The 22,321-nt window shown below is 37.9% G+C and overlaps 2 protein-coding genes across 2 annotated transcripts in view; both read right to left on the bottom strand.

Annotated features, from left to right (window-relative positions):
• Nucleotides 1-353: 353 nt before the first annotated feature.
• On the bottom strand, nt 354-1,760 carry LOC113080806 (fibrillin-2-like; the record flags this gene model as incomplete). Its single annotated transcript, XM_026252855.1, has 4 exons — nt 1,678-1,760; nt 1,358-1,478; nt 828-953; nt 354-476 (listed from the first exon to the last, which is right to left on the bottom strand). Coding segments are annotated over exons 2-4 (337 nt in total), but the record flags the coding sequence as incomplete, so codon positions are not given.
• A 2-nt stretch (nt 1,761-1,762) lies between these two features.
• The window catches only part of LOC113080807 (fibrillin-2-like), a 31,393-nt gene continuing 10,834 nt past the window's right edge, over nt 1,763-22,321 (bottom strand). The window contains exons 5-12 of the mRNA XM_026252856.1: nt 19,606-19,701; nt 19,170-19,265; nt 13,536-13,733; nt 11,538-11,663; nt 7,545-7,670; nt 3,668-3,820; nt 1,901-2,112; nt 1,763-1,819 (exon numbers count right to left, since the gene is read on the bottom strand). Of these exons, the coding sequence (XP_026108641.1) occupies nt 2,027-2,112; nt 3,668-3,820; nt 7,545-7,670; nt 11,538-11,663; nt 13,536-13,733; nt 19,170-19,265; nt 19,606-19,701 (881 nt within the window). The 3' untranslated portion in view covers nt 1,763-1,819; nt 1,901-2,026. The remainder of the gene's footprint in view (nt 1,820-1,900; nt 2,113-3,667; nt 3,821-7,544; nt 7,671-11,537; nt 11,664-13,535; nt 13,734-19,169; nt 19,266-19,605; nt 19,702-22,321) is intronic.

Here is a 22,321-nt window from a genome sequence, read left to right on the forward strand (position 1 = left end):
TTCAAGAATAACGTGTCAGTAATGAATAAAGATGTCAATGGCGGTCAATAACAACTTAAATTATGGTCACTAAAGACATTGGTGAATGACACCAGATGCGAGAACCAAAGACGTCTCAAGATGTGTGACATTACGATTGTAATCAAAGTTAAGATTTTAATAATTCCTTGTGACAGTTTGCTGTTGACGTCAAATATGCGACAATGACTTGCAGTTACATGCAAAGCCATTTTGAAGAGCTGCACTGAAGAAACATTGTTAAGAGAATAACGACTATGGTCTTTAAAGACTTTTATTTTCGTCTCAAGTATTTTTTTGATTTTCTTAGGTTTAATAATTCCAGAAATGCTTACCAGTGCAGTAGCGTCCATTGGGAGCCAATGCAAATCCAGGTTTGCAGATACACTTGAAGCTCCCGTCTTCATTTATGCACATGCCGTTGAGACACATGTTGGTGGATGCACATTCATCATGATCTAGAGGACAAGAAAACAATGTTTCAATGTTCCTAAAAAAATACACTATGAACAAACATTTGATATTCAGTTTAGTTCTTGGACTAGCTGTATTCATCAAAAAGATTAATTAAAAATGATTATTTAGACCTTCCACCCTCACACCTTCCCCAAACTCCAAAAGAGATTTATAAAACATTTTAAACAATTTTAAGCAATTTAGCATTTATAGTATATTATCTAATACTCCGCAATCAAACAGGTGAAGGATCTAATTTTGTGTGAATATTTCAAAATACTGAGTGTAAAAAACCAAAAACATATTAATATTAAGTGGTTAGAGTTAGTTAAAGTTGCAGTTTAAGCTCTTACCGACACAGTTCTTCCCGTCAGGACTGATCTCAAAGCCAGCATTACAGATGCACTGGAAACTTCCATCTGTGTTCACGCAGCGTCCGTTACGACACATAACGCCGTTCACGATACACTCGTCGATGTCTGAAGCAACAGGAACAGATTTAGTATACATATACATTTTAATTGAAGGTGAGGTAGACACATCAGCAATTTTTAAGTTGAAGTATTAAAATGATAATAATATAATAAAATAAATAAAATATCATAATAAAACATCTTTGCAGTGAAAATTGAAGAAATTGTAAAAAAATAAAATAATATAAATAAATATATAATTTCAATAATAGTGTAGGCATAGAGCACAAGCCTAGACAATTTTATAGTATAATTATATTTTTGCTTTAAGGTGTTGTTTTTTAGTCCTAAAGATTTTGCATGTAAAAATGTTAGCATTAAACTTGTTCTTGTCCTAAACTGCGAAACCCTAAACTGCGAAACCACAGACATGTTTCTGGCATATAGTATAATTATATTATGCCACAAACCGATGCAGGCCTGTTTGGTGGGAGTTCCCTGATATCCCTCGTGACATTTGCAGTGGTACGATCCCTGTGTGTTGACACAGTCCTCCATTCACACACGGGTTACTGACGCACTCATCCACATCTGAGGGTAGAAAGCAGATGTATGAGAGACACTAATAATCAATAACATGCTGAGATAATGACAAAATCAGCTGTTTATAACCCTCAGGCCTGTGGAAGACAAGCAAACCGCCTACAGATGGCAGCAGAGGACATTTCAGATCATGCCAGCATTCAAGGCACTGACTTTTCTTGAGTGAAAGATGAATGCACAGGTTTACCGATGCACTCCCCGCGCACGTCCTGCCGGTATCCCATGTTGCATTCGCAGCGGTAGCTGGTGGGCGTGGGAATGCAGCGGCCGTGTCAGGCACAGGTTGGTGAAATGCTTGCACACGTCGATCGTGGTCTCGTTCAGCTGGCCTGAGCACAAACAGGAAAACACCACTGAGTTCTTAGCTTCTGACAGTTATTTGAAAGGAAAAGCTGGCAGCTTCCACTCACTGATCTGAATCTTCTGGCCACCGTTGCCTCCATTGCCATTTCCAATGGTGTGCTCGCGGCCGTAAATGTAGCCTCCGCCGTTTCCGTTCTGTGACGGGCCTTTGCCATAGCTGCCGATGCCGATATTCAGAACGCCGTTACCATCATGAATGACGCTGCCGCGTTACCGGTGCCAAAGGGAAGCCTCTGGATGCACAGTCTCCTGTATTCATCTGCAAATCAACAATAGTAGCTTTAACACTATACCAGTTGCAGGGAGATGGAAATATATAGCAATTTATAGAATTCCTACAATTGAAGAAGTTTCAAATTGCAGAAATTCCTATGTACATTCCCACTTTAAATGCAAACTTTTTAATAACTTTAAAATAATTACATTTTTCAGTATTAAATATATTATTTATTTATAATGATATTATATGTTTATTTATAATGAAATATTGTGTTTATATTATATTATATATTATATATCTTTTTTTTTTACTGTAAACAAATAATGTCATCACATTTAGATAATATTAATAAAAATCTACTTGTCTAATCTAATGGTTTAAACCATTGAAAACCATGAAATAATGAGCAATCTGAGCTTTGCTTGCGCATTAAACGAAAGCAGAAAAACTAAGGATTTGGCAGCCGCTCGACACATGCATTCCTGTGGAAGACACATGACGGTGTCAAAGAGGAGGGAAGGCGTAAAACAGACGGGTGAGAAGAAGTGGGAATGAAAGAAAACGTTTTATTATCCCGAGGGACGATGGCTTTGCTGACCTGACATGTATTTATCATGATTTTGTGGTGAGGTACAGTATGTCTGGAGCGATTCATCAAAGAGCTCTACTTAAAGGTCAGATGCTTGCACGTCTAAAAAAAATAGCTCCTTTGAAATTATGTTTTTATTGTAATACAGTACAAGAAGAAAGGATCATAATGTACTTTGAAATCTGTGGCCGTTCAGAACTACATTAAAAACACCACAAAAGATGGCATGTAATACAGTTTTATTTCTGTATTTCTTTATATATTTTGAAAAAGAAAGTTTGGACCCTTTTTGAAGGTGCCAATAGTCTATAGCTTGCATTACAGCCATGAACTATGCTACTTGCTATCGCTATTCAAAAGCAAAAGTTTAATTTATAAAAAAAGTATAATTTTAAATGTGAATATATGCTAAATATCTTTTAGTTTTAGAAGCATGCTAGCATACAGATGTTAGCCTCAAAGCTAACAGATATGGACTATAAGCATCAATTTATATATATTTTTTAAGACGCTAGCCGCTAACAGACGCTGACTAAATGTTCTTAAAAGCTCATTTAAAAGTGCATTTTAAAAGTATGCTAGCATACAAATGTTAGCCTCAAAGCTAATACATGTGGACTAAAAACGTAACAAAAAAACTTTTCAAAATGTGTATTTATGCTTATTGTCTTGGAGTATGCTAACATACAGATGTTAGCACCAAAGCTAACAGACATGGTCTATAAACTTCAAAAAAGTTTAGATTTGTATATAAACTAAACATATTTTTGAAGTATGCTAGCATACAGACATTAACCTCGAAGCTAAAAGACAAAAAAAATTAAAATTAACTAAAGTTAATTTTATATGTGTAAATACATTAAATATCTTTTAGGAATATGCTACAATATGAACATTCACCTCAAAGCTAATACTCTAACGTTCACATTTCTAGCATTAGCAATAGTAACAGTGATGGCTGACGTCTTAGCTGTAAATGCTAGTGATTAGCATTAGCCCACTCACCAGATCCTCTGACGGCGCACATCTCTGGGATGTGTCCAAGGGCCCAGCAGCGGCCAGTGTCGCAGCAGCACTGCATCTTGGTGTATTGACCGGACAGCTCGCTAGCACACCGGCCATTTGCTAAAGACGAGAAACACGTACCGAGCCGATGATCTGTGAGAGAGAACGAGAGAAATTTCAGAAATGCTACTGTTTTTGCCTAGTATATGCATACTGTAAACAATATGTGAATTTTGTCAAAATGAGCAATATGAAATAACAGTATACTGTATCCCACAATGCAACGCGCTCAACTTAGCCTTTTATTTTAAGTGAGAGGCAATTAGTACCAAATCGTGTACTTATGTACTAATCTATGACGTTTTGTGGTATTGGTAGTGTGAGGAGTGTATTGAAAATTCCAACTGAAAATTCTGAACATTCCAAAATTAATAACATTCATACTCTACATGGTTGAGTGCATAAGTACATGGTGTATAGTGCATCATGTGGGCCGCAGTTATTGACCAGGAAATAACATCATTTAACTCCGACACCGATTCCCAGAAGTGATGACATTTATACCAATTTATTAACTCCAAATAAAACAAATGCTTCTCTCTCAAGTACATTCGCACTTCACAGGAAGTCCGGTCTATGCGTGCCCTTTTACACGGCCCCCTAGCAGGAAGTGAATTTATGAGGTGGGAGCCTGAGAAAGCCACTGGAGGGCCAAAAACATACAGACTTGAGATGGGACGTTTCGCTTAGTCAAGGTCAACGAAGGGGGCTGGTTGCGATAGGGTGTGTACACTGCGACATTAGCGTGAGCGAACCATGCGAAAGGGGGGTGAGAGTCGATTAACTCGACTAATGAGCCAGCACTCTGCCATAAATCAAGTCCATGTGGAGTAATCTCAAACAATTATGTCGGACATAAGAAACCCTTCGTCTGGAGGTTGCAGCCGTACACTCCCGAACTGCAGCCTCCTGGGATTGACCCGGCCTGAGGGGGGCAGGGTGGGTTTTGCAAGCATGGTGATGGGAAACTGGCTTCAATTGGAACCAGAGCTTCTTTTGAGCCTCAAAGAGAGATTTTTCATGTTTGCATTGGGGCCCTGCGGTGCATTAACGCTGATTAGCGTCAGGGTAAATGACTCCCAACGGCCTGGTTTTGTGCGATACAAAGCACCAACGCAAAGATACCATAAAACTTTTGTGCCACCTTTAGTTTCTGGCCTAAAATAATGTCTAAATAGCTTGTTGATGGTTACTAATAGCATGGTTTGCCTTTGGAATAACATGCACTGATGAATTACGCGCAATTACACAAAGTCAATTTTGATTTCGCATCAACTTTCGAACATTCTCCCATGACATTGTGCTCCCAAAACCATTTTGGCTTCCTCTTTCTGTATGTCAACATGTAGAAAATCATGCGGGCTGCCCACATTCTCCACGGATCCATATGTACAGTGAACGTTTGCCGTAAATCCACACGGGTTTCTGGGAACGAATGAAGGCCACGTCAATGCGTCATCCAGGGCCGATAGCTCACGTTTCTGTATTTGCACCCGGGGACCAGACAGATCACAGGGTTACGAGAGACATATGGGGTGGCGGGAGTGAGAAACTCAAGACGACGTGTATAAAAAGAGAAGGGAGTGTGAGAGAAACGGACAGTTAAGAGAAAAGACAGAGGAGATGCCAGAGACAACAGTGCCTCTGCCTCACTGTATTGGAATGTTAGCAGGAGGAAATAGCATCCATGTGACTCTGTTTTCACCGTTGTCTTCTGGCGTCTGATCCCCCGAGACCGGATGAGACCACGCGAGACCTGTTCGCCAAAAGAAACTAAACTGAAGTCTCAAACTAAAAAAAGACTAGTTCATTTGGATTGCGTTTTTAAAGGCAATTTGCAACGGTTTCACATTTAAATACGTTTTCATTTGCCAGTGCATTTGACCTTTGTGACGTCAACAGAAAAAAAACACGAAATGAAATCACCAAACAAATTTCCAGATATTTGCAAAACCAAACGTTTTTCGTAATGCCAATTGAAAAATAAATTTGTTCTTCATGTGTTTCCCAAAATAATTTGATGAAAACACATGAAAAAACATTTTCTTATTGAAAGAAACGATTGTAAGATGAGCATGAATATGACAAGCGGTTTCCATTAGTACAAAGTTTCGTTTGTATATAAATTGTTGCATTCATTATAAATGAACCAAATAAATTTCTAGGTAAATTATTTGCAAAACCACAATTTGTTATACAAACATTTATCATAATGCCAATTCATGCACAAATTTGTTCTCCATGTGTTTCCCAGAATGTTTTGATGAAAGATTATGGAAACATAATTAACACATTAATATTACTTCTTTTAGCCCAAATATTTTCATTTATTTATTTGTATGTTAATTCATTGTTGCGTTTATGAAACGAAGCCGAACAAATTTCCAGCTAAATTATTTGTGAAACCCAAGAAGTGCATACAATTTTTTTTTCTTACAAATAAACATGTAGAAATGATTTCTGCTTGTGTTTCCCAGAATGCTTTGAAAGAATATTACAACAAATATATTTTATTTAGAAATCAACAATCATTGTAAGATGAGCCCGAGTTTAACCTCTTTTATTCAAGGGATGTCAGACCACAGTTTTTTTAATAAATTCCATAACGCAAGCATGTCCTTCAGCAAAATTGGATTTTTCTGTGTCAGTGTCGTTCTGATATGCACTGAACTGTGCAACACCTGGCTTAGGTTTCACGACAGCTGCTTCACAAACATGATCGAGTTTCTAAAAGGGTTTTACAGCCCAATACCATAAGAGAGCATTCATAAGTTCTTATAATGAAATTCTTATAACCTCTTTTAAATCCTTATGATTAAAAGTTTGTTTCATGACGCAATCTTTAAGTTTTATAATTTAATCTTTATAATTAAATTTTAAGTTCTATTGATTAAATTCTTAGGATGAAATTCTTATAAACTATTTTAAAAAATTCAAATGATGAACCTAAATTCTCAGAAGAACCTTTTGCTAAAATGGACTGACAATTTTATGTTTCCTGAAAAGAAATACAACGAAAACATTAACAATTAACATTAACATTAACAATTCTGACACAAAAGGAACCTATTCGAAACCTAAAAGCTAAATGATACCTAAAAAGAATATCATGATACAGAATAACTTCCAGAGATCGACTGACCATTTTACGTTTGTTAATTATCAAGATGTTAAAAACACCTGAGCGTAATAGTTAATCCTGACGCGAAAAATGTTATCAAAACAAGAACCAATTCAAATCTTAAAAAGATTCTAAGTTTTTGTGAATCAATTTTAAAAAACAACCTTTTTAGGATCATATGATGCTACAGAAGAACTATATTAAGTTAGCTAACAATAGAAATAAAAAACAGCAAAATGTAATAAAAACACGAATGTACAATGAGCAAATCCTAACAATGAAAAATGTTAAGAGCTCAAAATAACAAACTTATTTGAAACGTATACATTTCCGCACTATTAGCAGCACCAGAACAATTTTTTCCCCCGTCAAACAAAATTCAGTTCCATTAGATGCCACTAGAGTGGTGCAGAAATTACACTTTTGACCTGAAACAATATGTCGCCAACTCGTCCAGGTTTATTTACATTTGTAAAACAACAGTTCTGTCCTGTTTGCAGATGAAGAGACAGGCCTATATACACACAAGCACACTTGCCCGGGCTTGAAGTGCTTGACCACACACAACTTCATCCCATGAGTCATACAAGCAATATGATGCACGGCTCAGATGCAACCCAGGAGTGTAAGGTCACGGGAACACGCGTGGGCATGCTTGTGTGTTTATATGTGTGTGTGTGGATGAAAGAGTCTCACCGACACATCTGGAGCCGTCTGCGCTGGTGACATATCCCCGCGGACAGGTGCATACGTAGCTGCCGGCCGTGTTGGTACATTCCCCGCCATCACACACTCCAGATATGGTTGTACATTCGTCGATATCTAAAATACAACACAATGATACATTTCCTAGAACTGTTAAACATTTCAAGATGCTGATGTAACCGAAATTGTAGTAGAAACCAAACGGTATGAACTCAAACGCATTTTTTTTCTTTTTTGGAGAAACATTTAAGGCAGCAACTCTCATTTGGATTCTACGATGCGAGCATTAATTGAGAAACCAGAGAGATTTGCATTTTGGCTTCATCCATCTCCGCACGGGCATGAACTCAAAGCAAAAACTGACAGATGGTTAAGAGATTTCTTGGTTTTTATTGCGTGTCGTTCTTATTTTTATACACACGTGCAATTTAGTAAAATTAAATGCGGACGCTGTGTGGGGTTTGTCGCATGAGATTAAGGCGGGATGTGGGAAGAGCATGACGAGCGATTACGTGTTTGATGTGTGTGGAAACTGGGAGTCATGGTGTCCCACTGCAGCTGAAAAAGGCCCTGCTGAAGTCATAAAAACCTCTGCAAAACAAACCCTCTCGTCAGCGGAGCCCCAGAAGCGGGAATAGACTTTACTCAGGGCAGAATGACAAATGACTGCTGGAGTGTGTGTGTTTGCATCCTCATATGTCACGAGGAGAACACTTCTTTGGGTTTTTGCATTGCAGATGCAGTTGTTTCTCTGATCAAATGATTATGTTTAGTAAAACTCTGAGAGAAAAAGGAATTATGAAGGGTGGGGTAAAAAAATAACATTCAAAAATGTCATGTTTATGAAACTACCCCATTACTTGGGCTTTTTTGGCAAGCTTAAAAAGTAATGGACTAAAAATGGTCGAAAAAATAATGGTTCTAAATAATGAGAACATTCCAAGTTCTCATATTGCAGTATAAGAACTCTTTTTAAATTATGATGTCATGAAAGTTCTTTTGTGACATAAGAACGTAAAGAAGCTTTTAACAATGGTCTTTACAAGTAGTGTTTTACAAAATTCTTAAAATGTTACCGAAGAAACTGTAACTTATTATAAAGCCATCAAAAATAACTTTTTCTTATGACATCATAAAAGTTTTCGTCTATGACAAAATTACTTTAAAAAGGTTCTTCTAAAGGTCATTGAAGACTGTGTTCGAAATTCTCATCCGAAAATTGAATGCGATCTCACGTTGTGTCAATCACGTTAAAAAAAAAAAAAAGAAATGCAATGTTTATGAAACTACCCCATTACTTGGGCTTTTTTGGCAAGCTTAAAAAGTAATGGACTAAAAATGGTCGAAAAAATAATGGTTCTAAATAATGAGAACATTCCAAGTTCTTATATTGCAGTATAAGAACTCTTTTTAAATTATGATGTCATGAAAGTTCTTCTATGACATAAGAACTTAAAAAGCTTTTATAAATGGTCTTTACAAGTAGTGTTTTACAAAATTCTTAAAATGTTACCGAAGAAACTTTAAGTTATTATAAAGCCATCAAAAATAACTTTTTCTTATGACATCGTAAAAAGTTTCTTCTATGACAACATTACTTAAAAAAAGGTTCTTCTAAAGGTCATTGCAGATTGAGTCCAAAATTCTTGTCCGAAATTGTAGTACGATCTCACGTTGTGTCAATCACGTTACAAAAAAAAAAAAATTGGATCAGGTTCATTTTTCTGCGGTTTCTTATCCGTAGTGAGCATTTTGATAGGAAAGGATGACGAATATGAAAAAAAACTTTTGTTTTTGTAGTTTTATTCAGTTGCATTTAACGTTGAGACAAAAAGGAAAAATTATGAAGGGTGGGATAAAAAAAAAAATTCAATGTTTATCAAACTGTACCCCATTACTTGGGCTTTTTTGACTAGCTTAAAAATTAATGGACTAAAAATTGTCAAAAAAATAATGGTTCTAAATAATGAGAGCATTCCAAGTTCTTATATTGCAGTATAAAAACTCTTTTTAAATTATGATGTCATGAAAGTCCTTCTATGACATAAGAACGTAAAGAAGCTTTTAACAATGTTCAATTTTCTGCATTTTCTTATCCATTTTTATAGGAAAGGATGACGAAAATAAAAACGCATACGCATAGTGTGCAACGACCTTACGTTTTTGAAGTTTGATTCAGTGGCATTGAACTTAGACAATTTAAGTTCCTATAAAGAACTTTAGTCTCTTATGATGTCACAAAAAGGTTCTTCTGTGACCTTAGAACTTTGAAAGGTTCTCTTTTTCCAATGGAAATGATCTAAAATGATCCTGATCTGAAGAACTATAATATAACGGTAAAAATCTCCAAAGCAGCATGACTTCTCATCTCAGGAGCTCATGACAAATCAAAATCCCTAAATCACTAAGTCTTTAATTAAAGAACCTTTATATGTGCATTTTCATGCAAACTTTGTTTAGCTTTCTAGACCTAGTTTCTCTGAAATGAGCTCCTGGCTTCTGTAAGTCAGAAAGTGCCCCATAAGCAGTGCGAGGTGCGCCTCATTCTGTACCTCCTCGCCCGGGGCAAGACTCTTTCCACCACACCACTGTCTTGTAATTAAGCGCCCCTCCTCACCCCACAGAACTACCACCTGGGTTTTTATTCCACCCTCCATGCAGCTTCAAAGAAAACACTTTTTCAGCAAACTAAAGCCATTCAGCCTCATAGTTCAGGTGTTTCAGTAATCGCACGAGTATCTAATTTACAGACGTTTCTCTTTCGCTTGCTCGAGGGAAAACGCTGCTGACAGAGGTCTGCTTCTTCTCCAAACCTTTATTTTAGTCATGGCCTTGTCATTCGGGGTCAAAATGTGATTCAGAGTTAAACTAATAACCTCAAGGGTTGGGATTCCCTCTGTCTGGCTTACTGGAAGTATATCGAATCAAATTGGTTCATATGCTTAACTCTTTGCTAACAGTTTTGAGCGAGAAGTGAAAATGTAGAAACTTGCAGGAATGAAAAGTCTCAAATGAGATCTCCGTTGTTTCTCCTAGACGCCGACAGGATTAACCTGGGAGTAAGCGTTTTCACTTTTACTTAAGTTTCTTGCTTGCCAGATGCAAATAAATGTGAATTTTTAACAGCGCTGTACTCTTGCTGTATATCAAAACAGCTCATTTGTGCCTTTTAGTATTCCTCCTCAGGAATTTTATGACAAATATCTGAGACAAAGTGCACACTGGAATGAAAGTTAAATCAAGCTAATGGAGCCGTGATAAAAACAACCTCTGAGTTATGCCATTTACTTCAGGTAAGACTCGTTTCATTAAAAGGCTGTCTGGAAACCCAGAATGCAATATGTAATCAACGCTGACATTTATAAAACACAGTTTAATGAAACCGCAGTGTAAAATAAAATATTATATTTGAATACACTTATTTTAGAAATAGTGCAACAGTGTAAATTGTAAAAAGAATACAATTAATACATATTCTTATTTTCACACCTATTGTTTTACTATTTTTTCCATTAACTGTTGTTAACTCACTTGCATTTTTCCTAAATTGAAATATAATACTGGTGGTAGATAAGAAATAAGCTCAGCCATCTGGTATATAATAGCTGTGATCCACTATCTCTCTCTCTTTATCTCTCTATTTAGGTTTATCTCAATCCGCCTAAGAACCGCAGACCGTCGCTTTACAACACGCCTGTTTGTTTTCACTCGGCATTGTTCAAATTCCACCCAAACAGCACTGTCTAATGTTAAAGACGAACCTCAACCCAAAACAGCATAAACCATCATGTACTGTAGGCTGATTCAATGCAATTCTCCCCGGACGTCAACATTTCATGCATATTAACTCGCTTACAATGTCGACGAAGATGCCAAGTGTGTGACTCAACTTCTTTTTTTCCAGTTACGAATAGGACTGAGATCATCCTCGTGCTGTTTTCTGACAGCTTGTGTGGTTTGGACTCGGTGCAGTAAGTGACGTACCTTCGCACTTCTGGTTGGTCTCACTTTGCCGGTGACCCGCGGGACATTTGCACTCATAGGAGCCCACGGTGTTAATGCAGTTCCCTCCAGCACACAGTCCTGGGACGGCCTGACACTCGTCCACGTCTAATGAAATGAAGAGAGGAAAGTGAACACAACTTGACCAAATGGTTTTAAAAATATATATTTATCTCATAAACAGTACTTTTACAAAAATGCAGTAAACAACCAGAGCATATTGTACTCAAGAATACTCCATAAATCCAATGCACTCAACTCGCTACCAATAAACTTTCAAATTAAACTAATTTTTTACAACCTGGAAGGAATATCAACCACTGGACTGCAAAATTTAGTAGTTTTTTAAACAATGAGCCTTATTTATTAAACATTTTTTTTTAATCGTTCATATAAAACTAAATATACGAAGCCAATTAAAAATGGACTTTACAATTTATTTACAGATTAATTAGTTCGCAAAGAAGCAAAAACAGTGTTGTTTACATCTAGAGCAGTGTTTATCTTGCATATTATTTCACATAACAAAAAAGACTATATATGCTTCGAAGTATGCAATAAGTACACAAGTATTTTATTCTAAACATAACCTATGTTTTTCTTTACAGGTCAACCAACATGACCGCACTGATCGCAAAACCTTTTATTTTTAAATGCAGTTTGTTTGGATAGGAAATAGTAATTTCTACTAGAACAAAAACAGCAGTGTCTAAAGTTCTTAAATGGAGATCCATTATTGGTTTTCGCCCACTTTAAAGGATCTTTCATAGGTTATTTTATGTCCATGAAAGGGTGAAACACATGTATCATCTTTGTTTGCTCATAGTCTGGGCATTTTCAGACTTATTAAACACAACTACAGATCTTGGGTATTGTCTGGATTGGATAGCGCTTACATATCTGGCTAGCACTGAATCAATCTGTCTCTTTTTGTTGATACGCACATCCGCAGACCTTCAACCTGTATCCAATAAGCACCAAATCATTGGTTCTGTCTACTAATATAGACTGAAAATAACTTCTTCCATTAAATGCCGTCAAACACAAAAAGACTCTGGAAAGCTCGCTGCACGGTACGCAAATCCTCCCGCCCGAATGTGCACATGTGTGTGCTTTGTACTTCAGCCAGACTGACTTTTGCAAAAGCACTCCGTCTTTGGGCAAATCCAGGCCAGACTTGGAGCTGTCTCTTATGTTGTATATTAAGGGGAGGGAAAGAATATCTTAAGTTTAAGAGAGACGTCTGGGAGTGGTCGTCTTTGAGATGATGTGTGAAATCAAGGTGGCATTTGCTGTTTTGGCTCACAAAATATCTAACATTGTAAGAACTGGTTATTTACATCTGTTCTGCTGCAGAATCTGTAATTATTTAAATCTAAATGGTATATAAAACACTGTGCAGAATCTACAGCCTCAATGAAAAAGGAACTGAGAACTGAATGTAGTAACATAAATGTACTGGATACTGCAAAATAATACGTAATTCCCATTAAAATAGTTTTGCTTGCCCCGATTGCAAACAAAAAATTGTATCTGACTGAAGAAAGCCTCTCCAAACCAGTGTTAATCATGCTATGGTAACCTCATCTACTGAATGTTCATGACCTAATCGAATAAGTTTATAATGTGTTACAGGCCTTGAGAACAGAATTAAATCACGTCCATCTGTGTCCCTGAAAATCAAACAAGAAGTCCAAACAATACCCCCTATAATTACAAATAAATGTGACAAGCCATTACGAAATCCCATTTAAAGCACTCCCACTGGAAGTCATCTAAATATTTGACTCTACCAAGAAGCACAATGGGGAAGTGTCCTCTTGGACAGGGATTGGAGACGTAGGGTTTACCCTAAACGGCCCATGACTGCTCTTAGTGTCATCTGCCGCGTCAGGCTGCTCATTAGGACAAGAATTTGCCAGACGCTGAGAAGGAAAGAGCTGTTTGTTCAGACGCCAGACGCCAGACGCTCATTCTTACCTTGGCAAGCACCAGTGCGGATGTTGGGGATGAAACCTCTTCGGCAAGGGTGGGGTTGGGCAGGGCACATCTCGCATGGGTGACCCCATGCTCGCCCGATGGTGGCGCAACACAACGTCTTGGTGCACACGATGCCACTCAGCTGACCTTGGCACATCTGGTTGTTGACTTGTGTGAAGCATGGCCCGGTCCTGTAGTCTGATTATAGGAGAGATGAAGAGCATTAGAGAGTTCAGAAGTATGTGAATAAGATTACGTACAAATTGCAGTCCATTACTGATTCCAAATTTCATTCATTTAATTGTATTTAGTAACGCTAGTCCATTGCATTACACTTTTTAGGCCACATAGTCAGACTACTTTTGGATTACTTTTAGAATAATTTTGAACCAACTCGTTAATACATGATCTTGTACCTTATATAAAAAGGCAAATATATTACATTCTTTGTAATTAACAATGTGAAGTCCATTAAAATATATATTACTTCAACCAAAAGTAACACCCAAACCAGCCAAGACGAGCAGGCCAACATTGGCATGGAAATCCTTTCTATAATATGACAAAACAAGCACTAACAAACATGACATGCAACCAAGAAATTACGACCACAAGAAATCCCATTTATGGATAAAGAAGTAAGCAGATGCATCTTCTCCATCGCGCAGCTGTTTCCCATGCTGGAGGTGGGTCTGGGAATGCTCTGACAGGGATTCTCTTTCACGGTCTTCTAATAGGATAACCAGATAGTCACTAAGAAATTGCTGGGTTGCACCAATAATGGCAATTTCCATGACAAACGGTCTTGTTTTTGGCTGAGGTCAAAATGTGGGATTGTGGTGCTAGCACTGTATTGACTGTTGGAGATTTGGCCAAATGACTTCCTTTGTGCTGGTTGCCAATTGAGACGACTTACAGTAATCACATTAACAATGTTTTGAGCATCAAACAAACCAGTTCGACAGAAATAAACTGACCATTTCAGGATGCAGTCATTTCTGTTTAAAAGAACTCAAACAAATGCCCGGCTGTGCGGTATTGGATCCTCAAAGTCTTTGCTAGTGTTCTTTTGAAAATATAATTGAATGAGATCCTGCATTTGTTTGGGGTATAGTGTGAGAGTCAGTTTACTCTGGTGGGATATGAATGAGATCCTGACCCTGGTCATTTCTCAAAGATATGAACAAATCTATCCATATCCTTCATAATATTGCATGCGAAACCAAAACGAAATCATATATCCATACCCAAGAGGGAGGGAAATGGCACTAAGAAAGTAGGTCAAGAGGGGAATACAAGAAGGGAACCTTCATGTGCCTTCAAATCCCGCTGCTGTCCCTTCTCCTCATTCCTCATGCGCTCCCCTGACCTGCCCATTCTTCCTGGACGATTTGAGTCCAGGAATGCAGGTCCTCTCCAAGTTGAGGGGACCCACTGCGAGCATCCTATGCACATCTGGGATTGATTAATTGTGCCTGGTTGGGACTATGTTGGGACAAGCTAAGGCCCAGATGTGTCCGTGCATATCCAGTATTCCAATTCATCAGCCTCTCTATATTGCTGCTTTGACTCTTACAGTGAGTGATGATATTCATATGGGTAAAACCTTCTGGGTCATATCTTTAAAGTCAAAATCTTCTTGATTTGTGGATTTGGTCATTTCCCCTGATGGGAGCAAACAAATCCAGTGCAAAAAATAGAGTATCTATTAGCAAAAACAACCTTGCGACCTCTACTTTGAGGTAGCTACGGTTGGAAATCGAACATCGATTCCAATTCCAGAATCGGATACATGTGGTCAGAAAATTGGATACTTGTAAAATGTAAATTTGTATTCTACCTATTGATTCCTGTGTGAGCATTTTTCTTTCATCTGTGAGGACCCAAACTGGCGATCTGCCAGGACTTTGCTCATTAATCGAAGCACTCCAAAGTTTGGCTACACTTGTAATCAGATGCCAAAAATGCTAAGTAAATAAATGTAGGTAAGTTAAATATTCCAAGAGAGATGTCACCACCACCCCATGACAAAGCACTTTAATTTAACAGATCGTTAAAGATCACAAACATGAAACAAATAATGTGATTCTATTCCTAGATTACAATGATTCTTCTGTTTCAGTAGGCGGTGAAAATGATCTTTTAAAATGTATTTGTCTTTGAATCATTTAAGAGATTCGTTCAAAAATGCTGATTCATCCAGTAATGAAAGAAGTAAATCTTGACTTAGTCATTGAATCATTCATTCATAAATGACATGTGAATTCGTTTAGTTGTCTAATGTTTTTTCTCCAGAATCCTGAGAAAACCATAATCTACATTTAAAGAAAAAAATAATCAATTTATCCAGAATCATGCAGCTCTATTTTGCATACAAACGGCTCTTAAACGAGTCCAGTTTTTATGTAGCCTGCTGATTTTTGTTCATGCTATTCAGCTACAACTTAAAAGTTTTACAAAAAGAGACAGAATAAATATACTTGATATCATTCTTTAAATATCAAACATATTTTATATCAGAGTCGATAAGCAGAATCAGAAACAGAATTGATCAAATTCAAATGATAGCCAATCCTAGAGGTAGCTTGCACCACTGCCTAGTGCCATTAGTTGGTGAATTAGTAGTGACTTGTCAAAGGGTGGACTACAGGAGTATCCAATATCGGTCCAGGTGAGCTAGTGTGTTGCATAGTTAAGCGCCAACCCTATTTAAACACACCTGAAGCAGCACATCAGGGTTCTAGGCATACTAGAACTTCAAGACAGGTGTGTTGAGGCAATTTGGAGCTAAACTCTGCAGGACACCAGCCGTACACGATCAAGTTTGCAGACTCCTGGTCAACTTTTTCCGACATTTACAATACCTACACAAAGGACTACATGGATGTCACAAGTTGCCTTGCAGTGAAGAATAGCAATGTAGAAAGTACTGAGAAATTTCTGCAATAAGACTATCCTTGAAGCTGCTCAGGTCTGTCTAACAACCTTTTGATCTGCAATGAAACTGGAGCCACTGAGTCTAAAGGCTCCTGCCAACATAATTCGGAAGCCGCCACGTTGTTCAAATCTGCCAATTTCTGCACTGAACCATTTGTATGCGCACACGGCCAGAAGAATAAAGGCAGTGTAACATGGTAGGTCCATGCTAAAGACTGGACTCCTTTGAGGACTTTAATCTCGCAAAAGGGAGATCGGTTAACCTCAATGTCACGCTGGCAAATTTAGTGGCAATGCGCAGAAGCAAGGAGAATCATAATCCGTAGAAGAGAGTATGTGTCTGTGATACAGACAACATTCGGAATCAATTTTGACTTGATTAGAGTTTGAGTGGTTTGTCAGATCAAAACCATTCACCTACACCCATCCTCCCAAACGCTTACTCACCTCTACTTTCCGTTTAGTCACCACAGTGTTTCTCTGCCAGTTACATCTGCCAACTATTCAGCAGTGAACATTATCATGAATCATGAGGCAAGAAGGGGGAAAACGATGCCTCAGAAGGTCGCTGATATGTGGCATTCACACTTGTCCAAAGCTTGAGCAGCAGCGTAATTTGGCAGGAGGAATTCCAGTTTTCTTCACACTCCAAAGGCTTGGCCTGTTTTTATCATCCTCAGTGCTAATGGACCGAAAGAGAGTAGACTGTCATGAAAGACCTTCTAAGAAATGAAAAATCAGCCAGAGGGAAGTTAATCTAGTCTGGAACGTTAAGCCGCGGGGACCAACTGCAGGTGGAAACCTCAAGCGCAGCCAAAAACCTGCTTAAGAGTGAATGACTGAGAATAGTCATTCGCTTTGTTGTGACCTATTTCGGTTTAATCAGAGTACACACCAAGATAAGAAATGTGTTTTCACTTGGGGAGAAGCAGAAGTTCATTCACGTAGGCCTGAAGAAAAAAAAAGGCGGGGGGAAGGGGTAGGGAAACATTAGACGGTCAAGCTTCCCGGAGGAAGACTTTGAAGTTTTTCGGACAGACCAACAAACTGTTTTACTGCTCTGTGATTTACACTACAGCTAAATAAAAACAGCCAATCTCTTCGCATCTTATCTCTGCTATACACATCCAACAAGCCAAGGTTACAACAGTTTTATGACTCCCAAATGAGTCAGTCTAGTGACACTCGGCCCTTTTTATTCTTTCTCTTGTGGTTACAGGAGGATTAGTCACATTTCATTGCTCGGAAAACACTTTTTCTCTAGAATTCAATGCACCACATAAAAAAAAGCCATCTCTGCCATAACAGTGGTAATTGATCAAACTAAGATGGACTGGTGACCCATGACCCCGAGCAAAGTCAACCATTGACTGCGAATGAATATTACACATAGCTTTCTTCGGTGTGGGTCGTGGTAAGTGATAATGCAGAGCACACGTGACTAAACGGAAAACAAATTAGATGGGACTAACACCATTCTTACCGTTAACTTGCTTAACTCCCTCTAGAAACCGTGCCAACTCAAAGCTGAGCTTGCGTTATGTTTCGCTGAACTCTTCTGCAGAAAACTGACTTTATAAAAACGCAAGCCAACTATCGTGCTTCAGTCTTTTCAGGATCCAATTTCTTTGTTACTACCTCTTTCTTGGAAGACGGTGCTGAATTTTTTGGGAAAAACCAAATAGAGAGACTGACATCAGGCCTGCATCATCTTTTGGAAATTCATCAACTGTGTGAAATCCAGTCGCTTGATGATAAACAGGCGTGCCTGAGACAGGCTAAATAAAGACTCAGTCTCTGCTCTGTGAAATGACTGATTGTTTAGATTGATGTTTTTACAACCAACAAACAAGGACCTTGAGGGTGAGTCTGGACTGAAGCGATCTGGTCGGGTGGCCCACAAAGGAGGAAGGTGTCCCATGGACGGCGCTCTCCGTGTGAAGGGATTGTTTGTACTAGTTCAGGCCTGGCTGTGTATACACAGCTGGGGTCTCCATTTCTTGGAGAACACCCCCCTCCACCACCTTTTCTTGTCAGAGAAGTCTCCACAGAAACATTCCCTTGTCATTTCCACCCTACTTTATCTACTGCCAGATGTCTCCCAAACTTTTCCACCTCCCTGTGTTGGGTTTTCAAAGGGAACCGGCCTACAATTGCACAAGGGGCTTCGTGAAGGGGTGGGGTCAAACAGAGAACCAGACGCAAGAGGGTGGGGTACCAAAAAAGGGCTAAGGTATTCGGTCTAGTGTGCCTGGGGCGCTTCTCTACCACATTTCACACGGACTGATGGGAACTGCCTTTACGGTCCTCTCGGTCTGTCATTCTCTCATAACTCCAGTCAAGGATATCACCTCTGATAGCACGTCTCGTGCACATGTGAGGGAGGCTTTCGTCCTTTTTTTTTTCTCTCTCTCTCTCTCCCAGATTACCTCATTGTTCCTGCTCTGAGAGACTTGGCCACAATGTAAACTGTAGCATTAATTTCACACCGGCTACAGTGAAGAGGACTTTGAAGCACACTGCCTCAAAACGCAAGTACTGTAAATTACCCTCGGGGCAATTCTGGGTCACATTGACACAGTGTTACCACATTCTTGAAGCAGGCCTGAGACGGTAAACAAACCACACATCTTCACAGACGTCAACACAATTAAGACTTGGGAAAATATGAACTTTGGAAGCATAGCGATGGCTTACCTCTCTCGCACTGCGGCCCAGTAAAACCGTAGACACAAGCACATCTGTTGGGTCCAATACAACGTCCGCCATTTTGACATCCGCTCTCGCACACAGCTACGGAAAGCAAAGTTGGTGAAATCAAACAATCAGTTTTAGTGCATTTTATCCTACAATTAGAAAAATATACATATAGAGTTCTTGAGTTGCTATGTGGTTGCTTTTCTTTGGAATGTTTGGAAAGTTCTTAATTCTCATTAAAAGGTCTTAAATAAAAAACAATAAATAAATGACATAAGAGATAAATAAAACTTATATAAATATATAGTGGGGTCTGAATGCAATCAGAGATAATTTGTGTCTGTAAGCCAAACTCTAGTGAAATCATCTATTGTTGTCTGTGTCTGGACAGCTATGCGGTGATGTCTGGCCATTATGAAATGAAAGATTCACTTACGCTGTCCACAGTGATTTCCTGTGTAGCCCTTCTGACACGAGCAGGCATCTTCATTACAGACCCCTCCATTCATGCATCTGATGCTGCAGGACTGGACTGTACAGAGACAAGAGAGGTGATTACAATTCATCTAGAGTGCTCAGTATAACAATAAACCATGCATGCAGCTAAATGTATCCCTGTTATTTGGGAATAAACCCCCTCCCCCCCAAAAGCTAAAAAAGCTAAATCATTGGATAAAATCTTAGATTAATTTCCAGCAATCAGTTTAAACTGCTTTTTAAAAGACTTGGCATTGTACACTATGAATATTGTTGCCACGGTGATGTAATTATCACAAAGAATTACAAAGAAATAGCAAGTGACACACTGAATTAAACACGAACATTTAAAGTGAAAAAAAAAAAAACTGTTAATCTGTTAAATATCTAAATATAATGAAATCGATTCAAAACTGATAAAAAAGTTTCACGGAAGTTTCCATGTGGCATTTTTTACATATTAATGAAAAGTAGTGTGTGAAACATTTTTACACTACATTTTTACCAGTTTATAGTTCTTGTATTAGATTGTTACACTTTTAATTAAGAAATGAAGATCCCTGGATAAATGTGGAAATATGGAAAATACAGAAAAGCCCCCCCCCCCCCTCTTGCTATATCCTACAGCTTATTTATTAAGATAATTGTTCAGAGAACATATTTTGAACTTTCTTCGTATTTATGTCACATTAGTGTTTACTGCATCTTCCTCCCACTATTTATTTAACTTAATCATACTTAGAGTATATATTGAGAAAGAACCTTAATTCTTTTACATATATATTGTCTATCCAATATCGGCGACCGCCAATTCCTGGAAACTTGGCCAAATAGCCTATTTTCATAGGCTATTTTCATCCTGATTTTCTACCAGACATTTTTTTGGATGAGTAGATTTATTTTCCAGCGATTTTCACAAAATGGAAATTCTGTTGGCACAGAACGAATCAATAAAGTTCAATAGAGTTTGCATATGGAACCATGAAGATTTAAAATTGTATTTAGATGACATAAGCACACAACGAATCATCTCTGATGAGACTTTCGCACCGAGTTTTTTAGGAAGATTGATGTTCCCCATTGGTTGCATCAAAACGTTGCTCTCTCCAAACTCTTTCGTTCTGTCTAAACAAAGGCATCGTGCCATTACGCTTCAGCCCAAATATAATTCAAGCTACTACTTCTCCCTCATTTATTCCTCATTTATCTTTGCCTGCCATGATCTAATCCTTTTAAAGAAACTTTAAAAGAATAAACGAAATCAAAGGGTAAAGGATGAAAAGTTTTTTTTTTGCTTGTTTTTGTCTGATTTCGCATGAAAAATGTTGTTGGATAGAGATCAAACGTGAGCGATTTTTTTTTTCTTTTTTCGATGATAGCATGCTTTCAACAGTGAGGCCTGTAAATGTTTTAGCATGGGCTGTGTTTTCCTAAAGCGCAGGAAATGACTTCATTGGCTAGACCTGCTGACGGCCCCCTACAGGTGGTTCGCTCGCTGACCCATGCTAAGTGAGCTGCACGTGCTGAGACGCATACGCACGAAACGGGGCTCCCTGAGGCCTGCCGCCCCACAATGCACCTCTGTCTACAGCTGTCACATCTGTCACTTTTTTACAGGCTACGTTGACGGCAGGAAACATGAGCGAGGTTGAGAAACATAGGTCCTTTATGGTCGTTTCTTTCTCGTGGCGTGGAGATCCGTGGCCTGTCAATGTCAGATTCACCAACGAGACATCATGGGGTGAAAGACAAGATGAAAATGAATAGCTTCTCAAAGAGTAGCAGGGGGCGCTAATTCTTGTTCTGCGTTCTATTATATATCCAGAGATCCGATTTAAGAGCTGTCGGCCAGACAGGTTATTAATTCAGTTTATTTGTATAGCACTTTTCACGATACAAATCGTTGCAAAGCTTTATAGAAAATTATGTTTCTACAGTATATGTAGTAGTAGTTTATCAGTGGAAGAAGTAGTTACATTAAGAAGTAGTTATTTGCCTAGGCAACATTTAAAAATTTTCCTTAGTTTAAGTACTAAAATAACCAAAACACAAATTTCGCATTTTATTTCAGGTAGTTGTCATAGTTTAAGAACTAAAATAACTCAAACAAAATGTAAACGTTTTATTTCAGTCAAAATGAGAAACATTACAAATTACAAATAATAGTACAAAGATAACAAAAAAATCTTAAACTTTAAGTTATTTTCTAAGGCAACTTTTTAAAGATTTTCATTTGCTTTAAATACTAAAATAACTACAACACAAATTTAACACATTTTATTTCAGTTAGTTGCATAGCAACATTTCTAATTTCTTTTCTTAGTTGAAATACTAAAATATCTAAAACAAAACTTTATTAAATTTAGCTTCCAATGCAACATTTCTCATTTTCATTTAGCTGAAGTACTAAGAAAATTAATTTTGGTAATGCATTGCAATAAGTTCTTATTAGTTACATATGTCGCATTAACTAACGACATTTTTCTTTTTTAAATTTTGAAATCATTGGTAACATTAATAAAAATGCAACTATTCATTGTTAGTTCATATCAGCTCAGTTCCATTTAACATATTAAGTTACACCTTTTTACTTTAATAATGTATTAATAAATTAAAGTTGAACTAAAATTTGTATTTTTATTAAGTACTGTAGTTAACTAGTGTTAACAAGTGCA

This window comes from Carassius auratus, unplaced genomic scaffold (genome assembly GCF_003368295.1).
Source record: "Carassius auratus strain Wakin unplaced genomic scaffold, ASM336829v1 scaf_tig00032082, whole genome shotgun sequence".
NCBI lineage: Eukaryota > Metazoa > Chordata > Actinopteri > Cypriniformes > Cyprinidae > Carassius > Carassius auratus.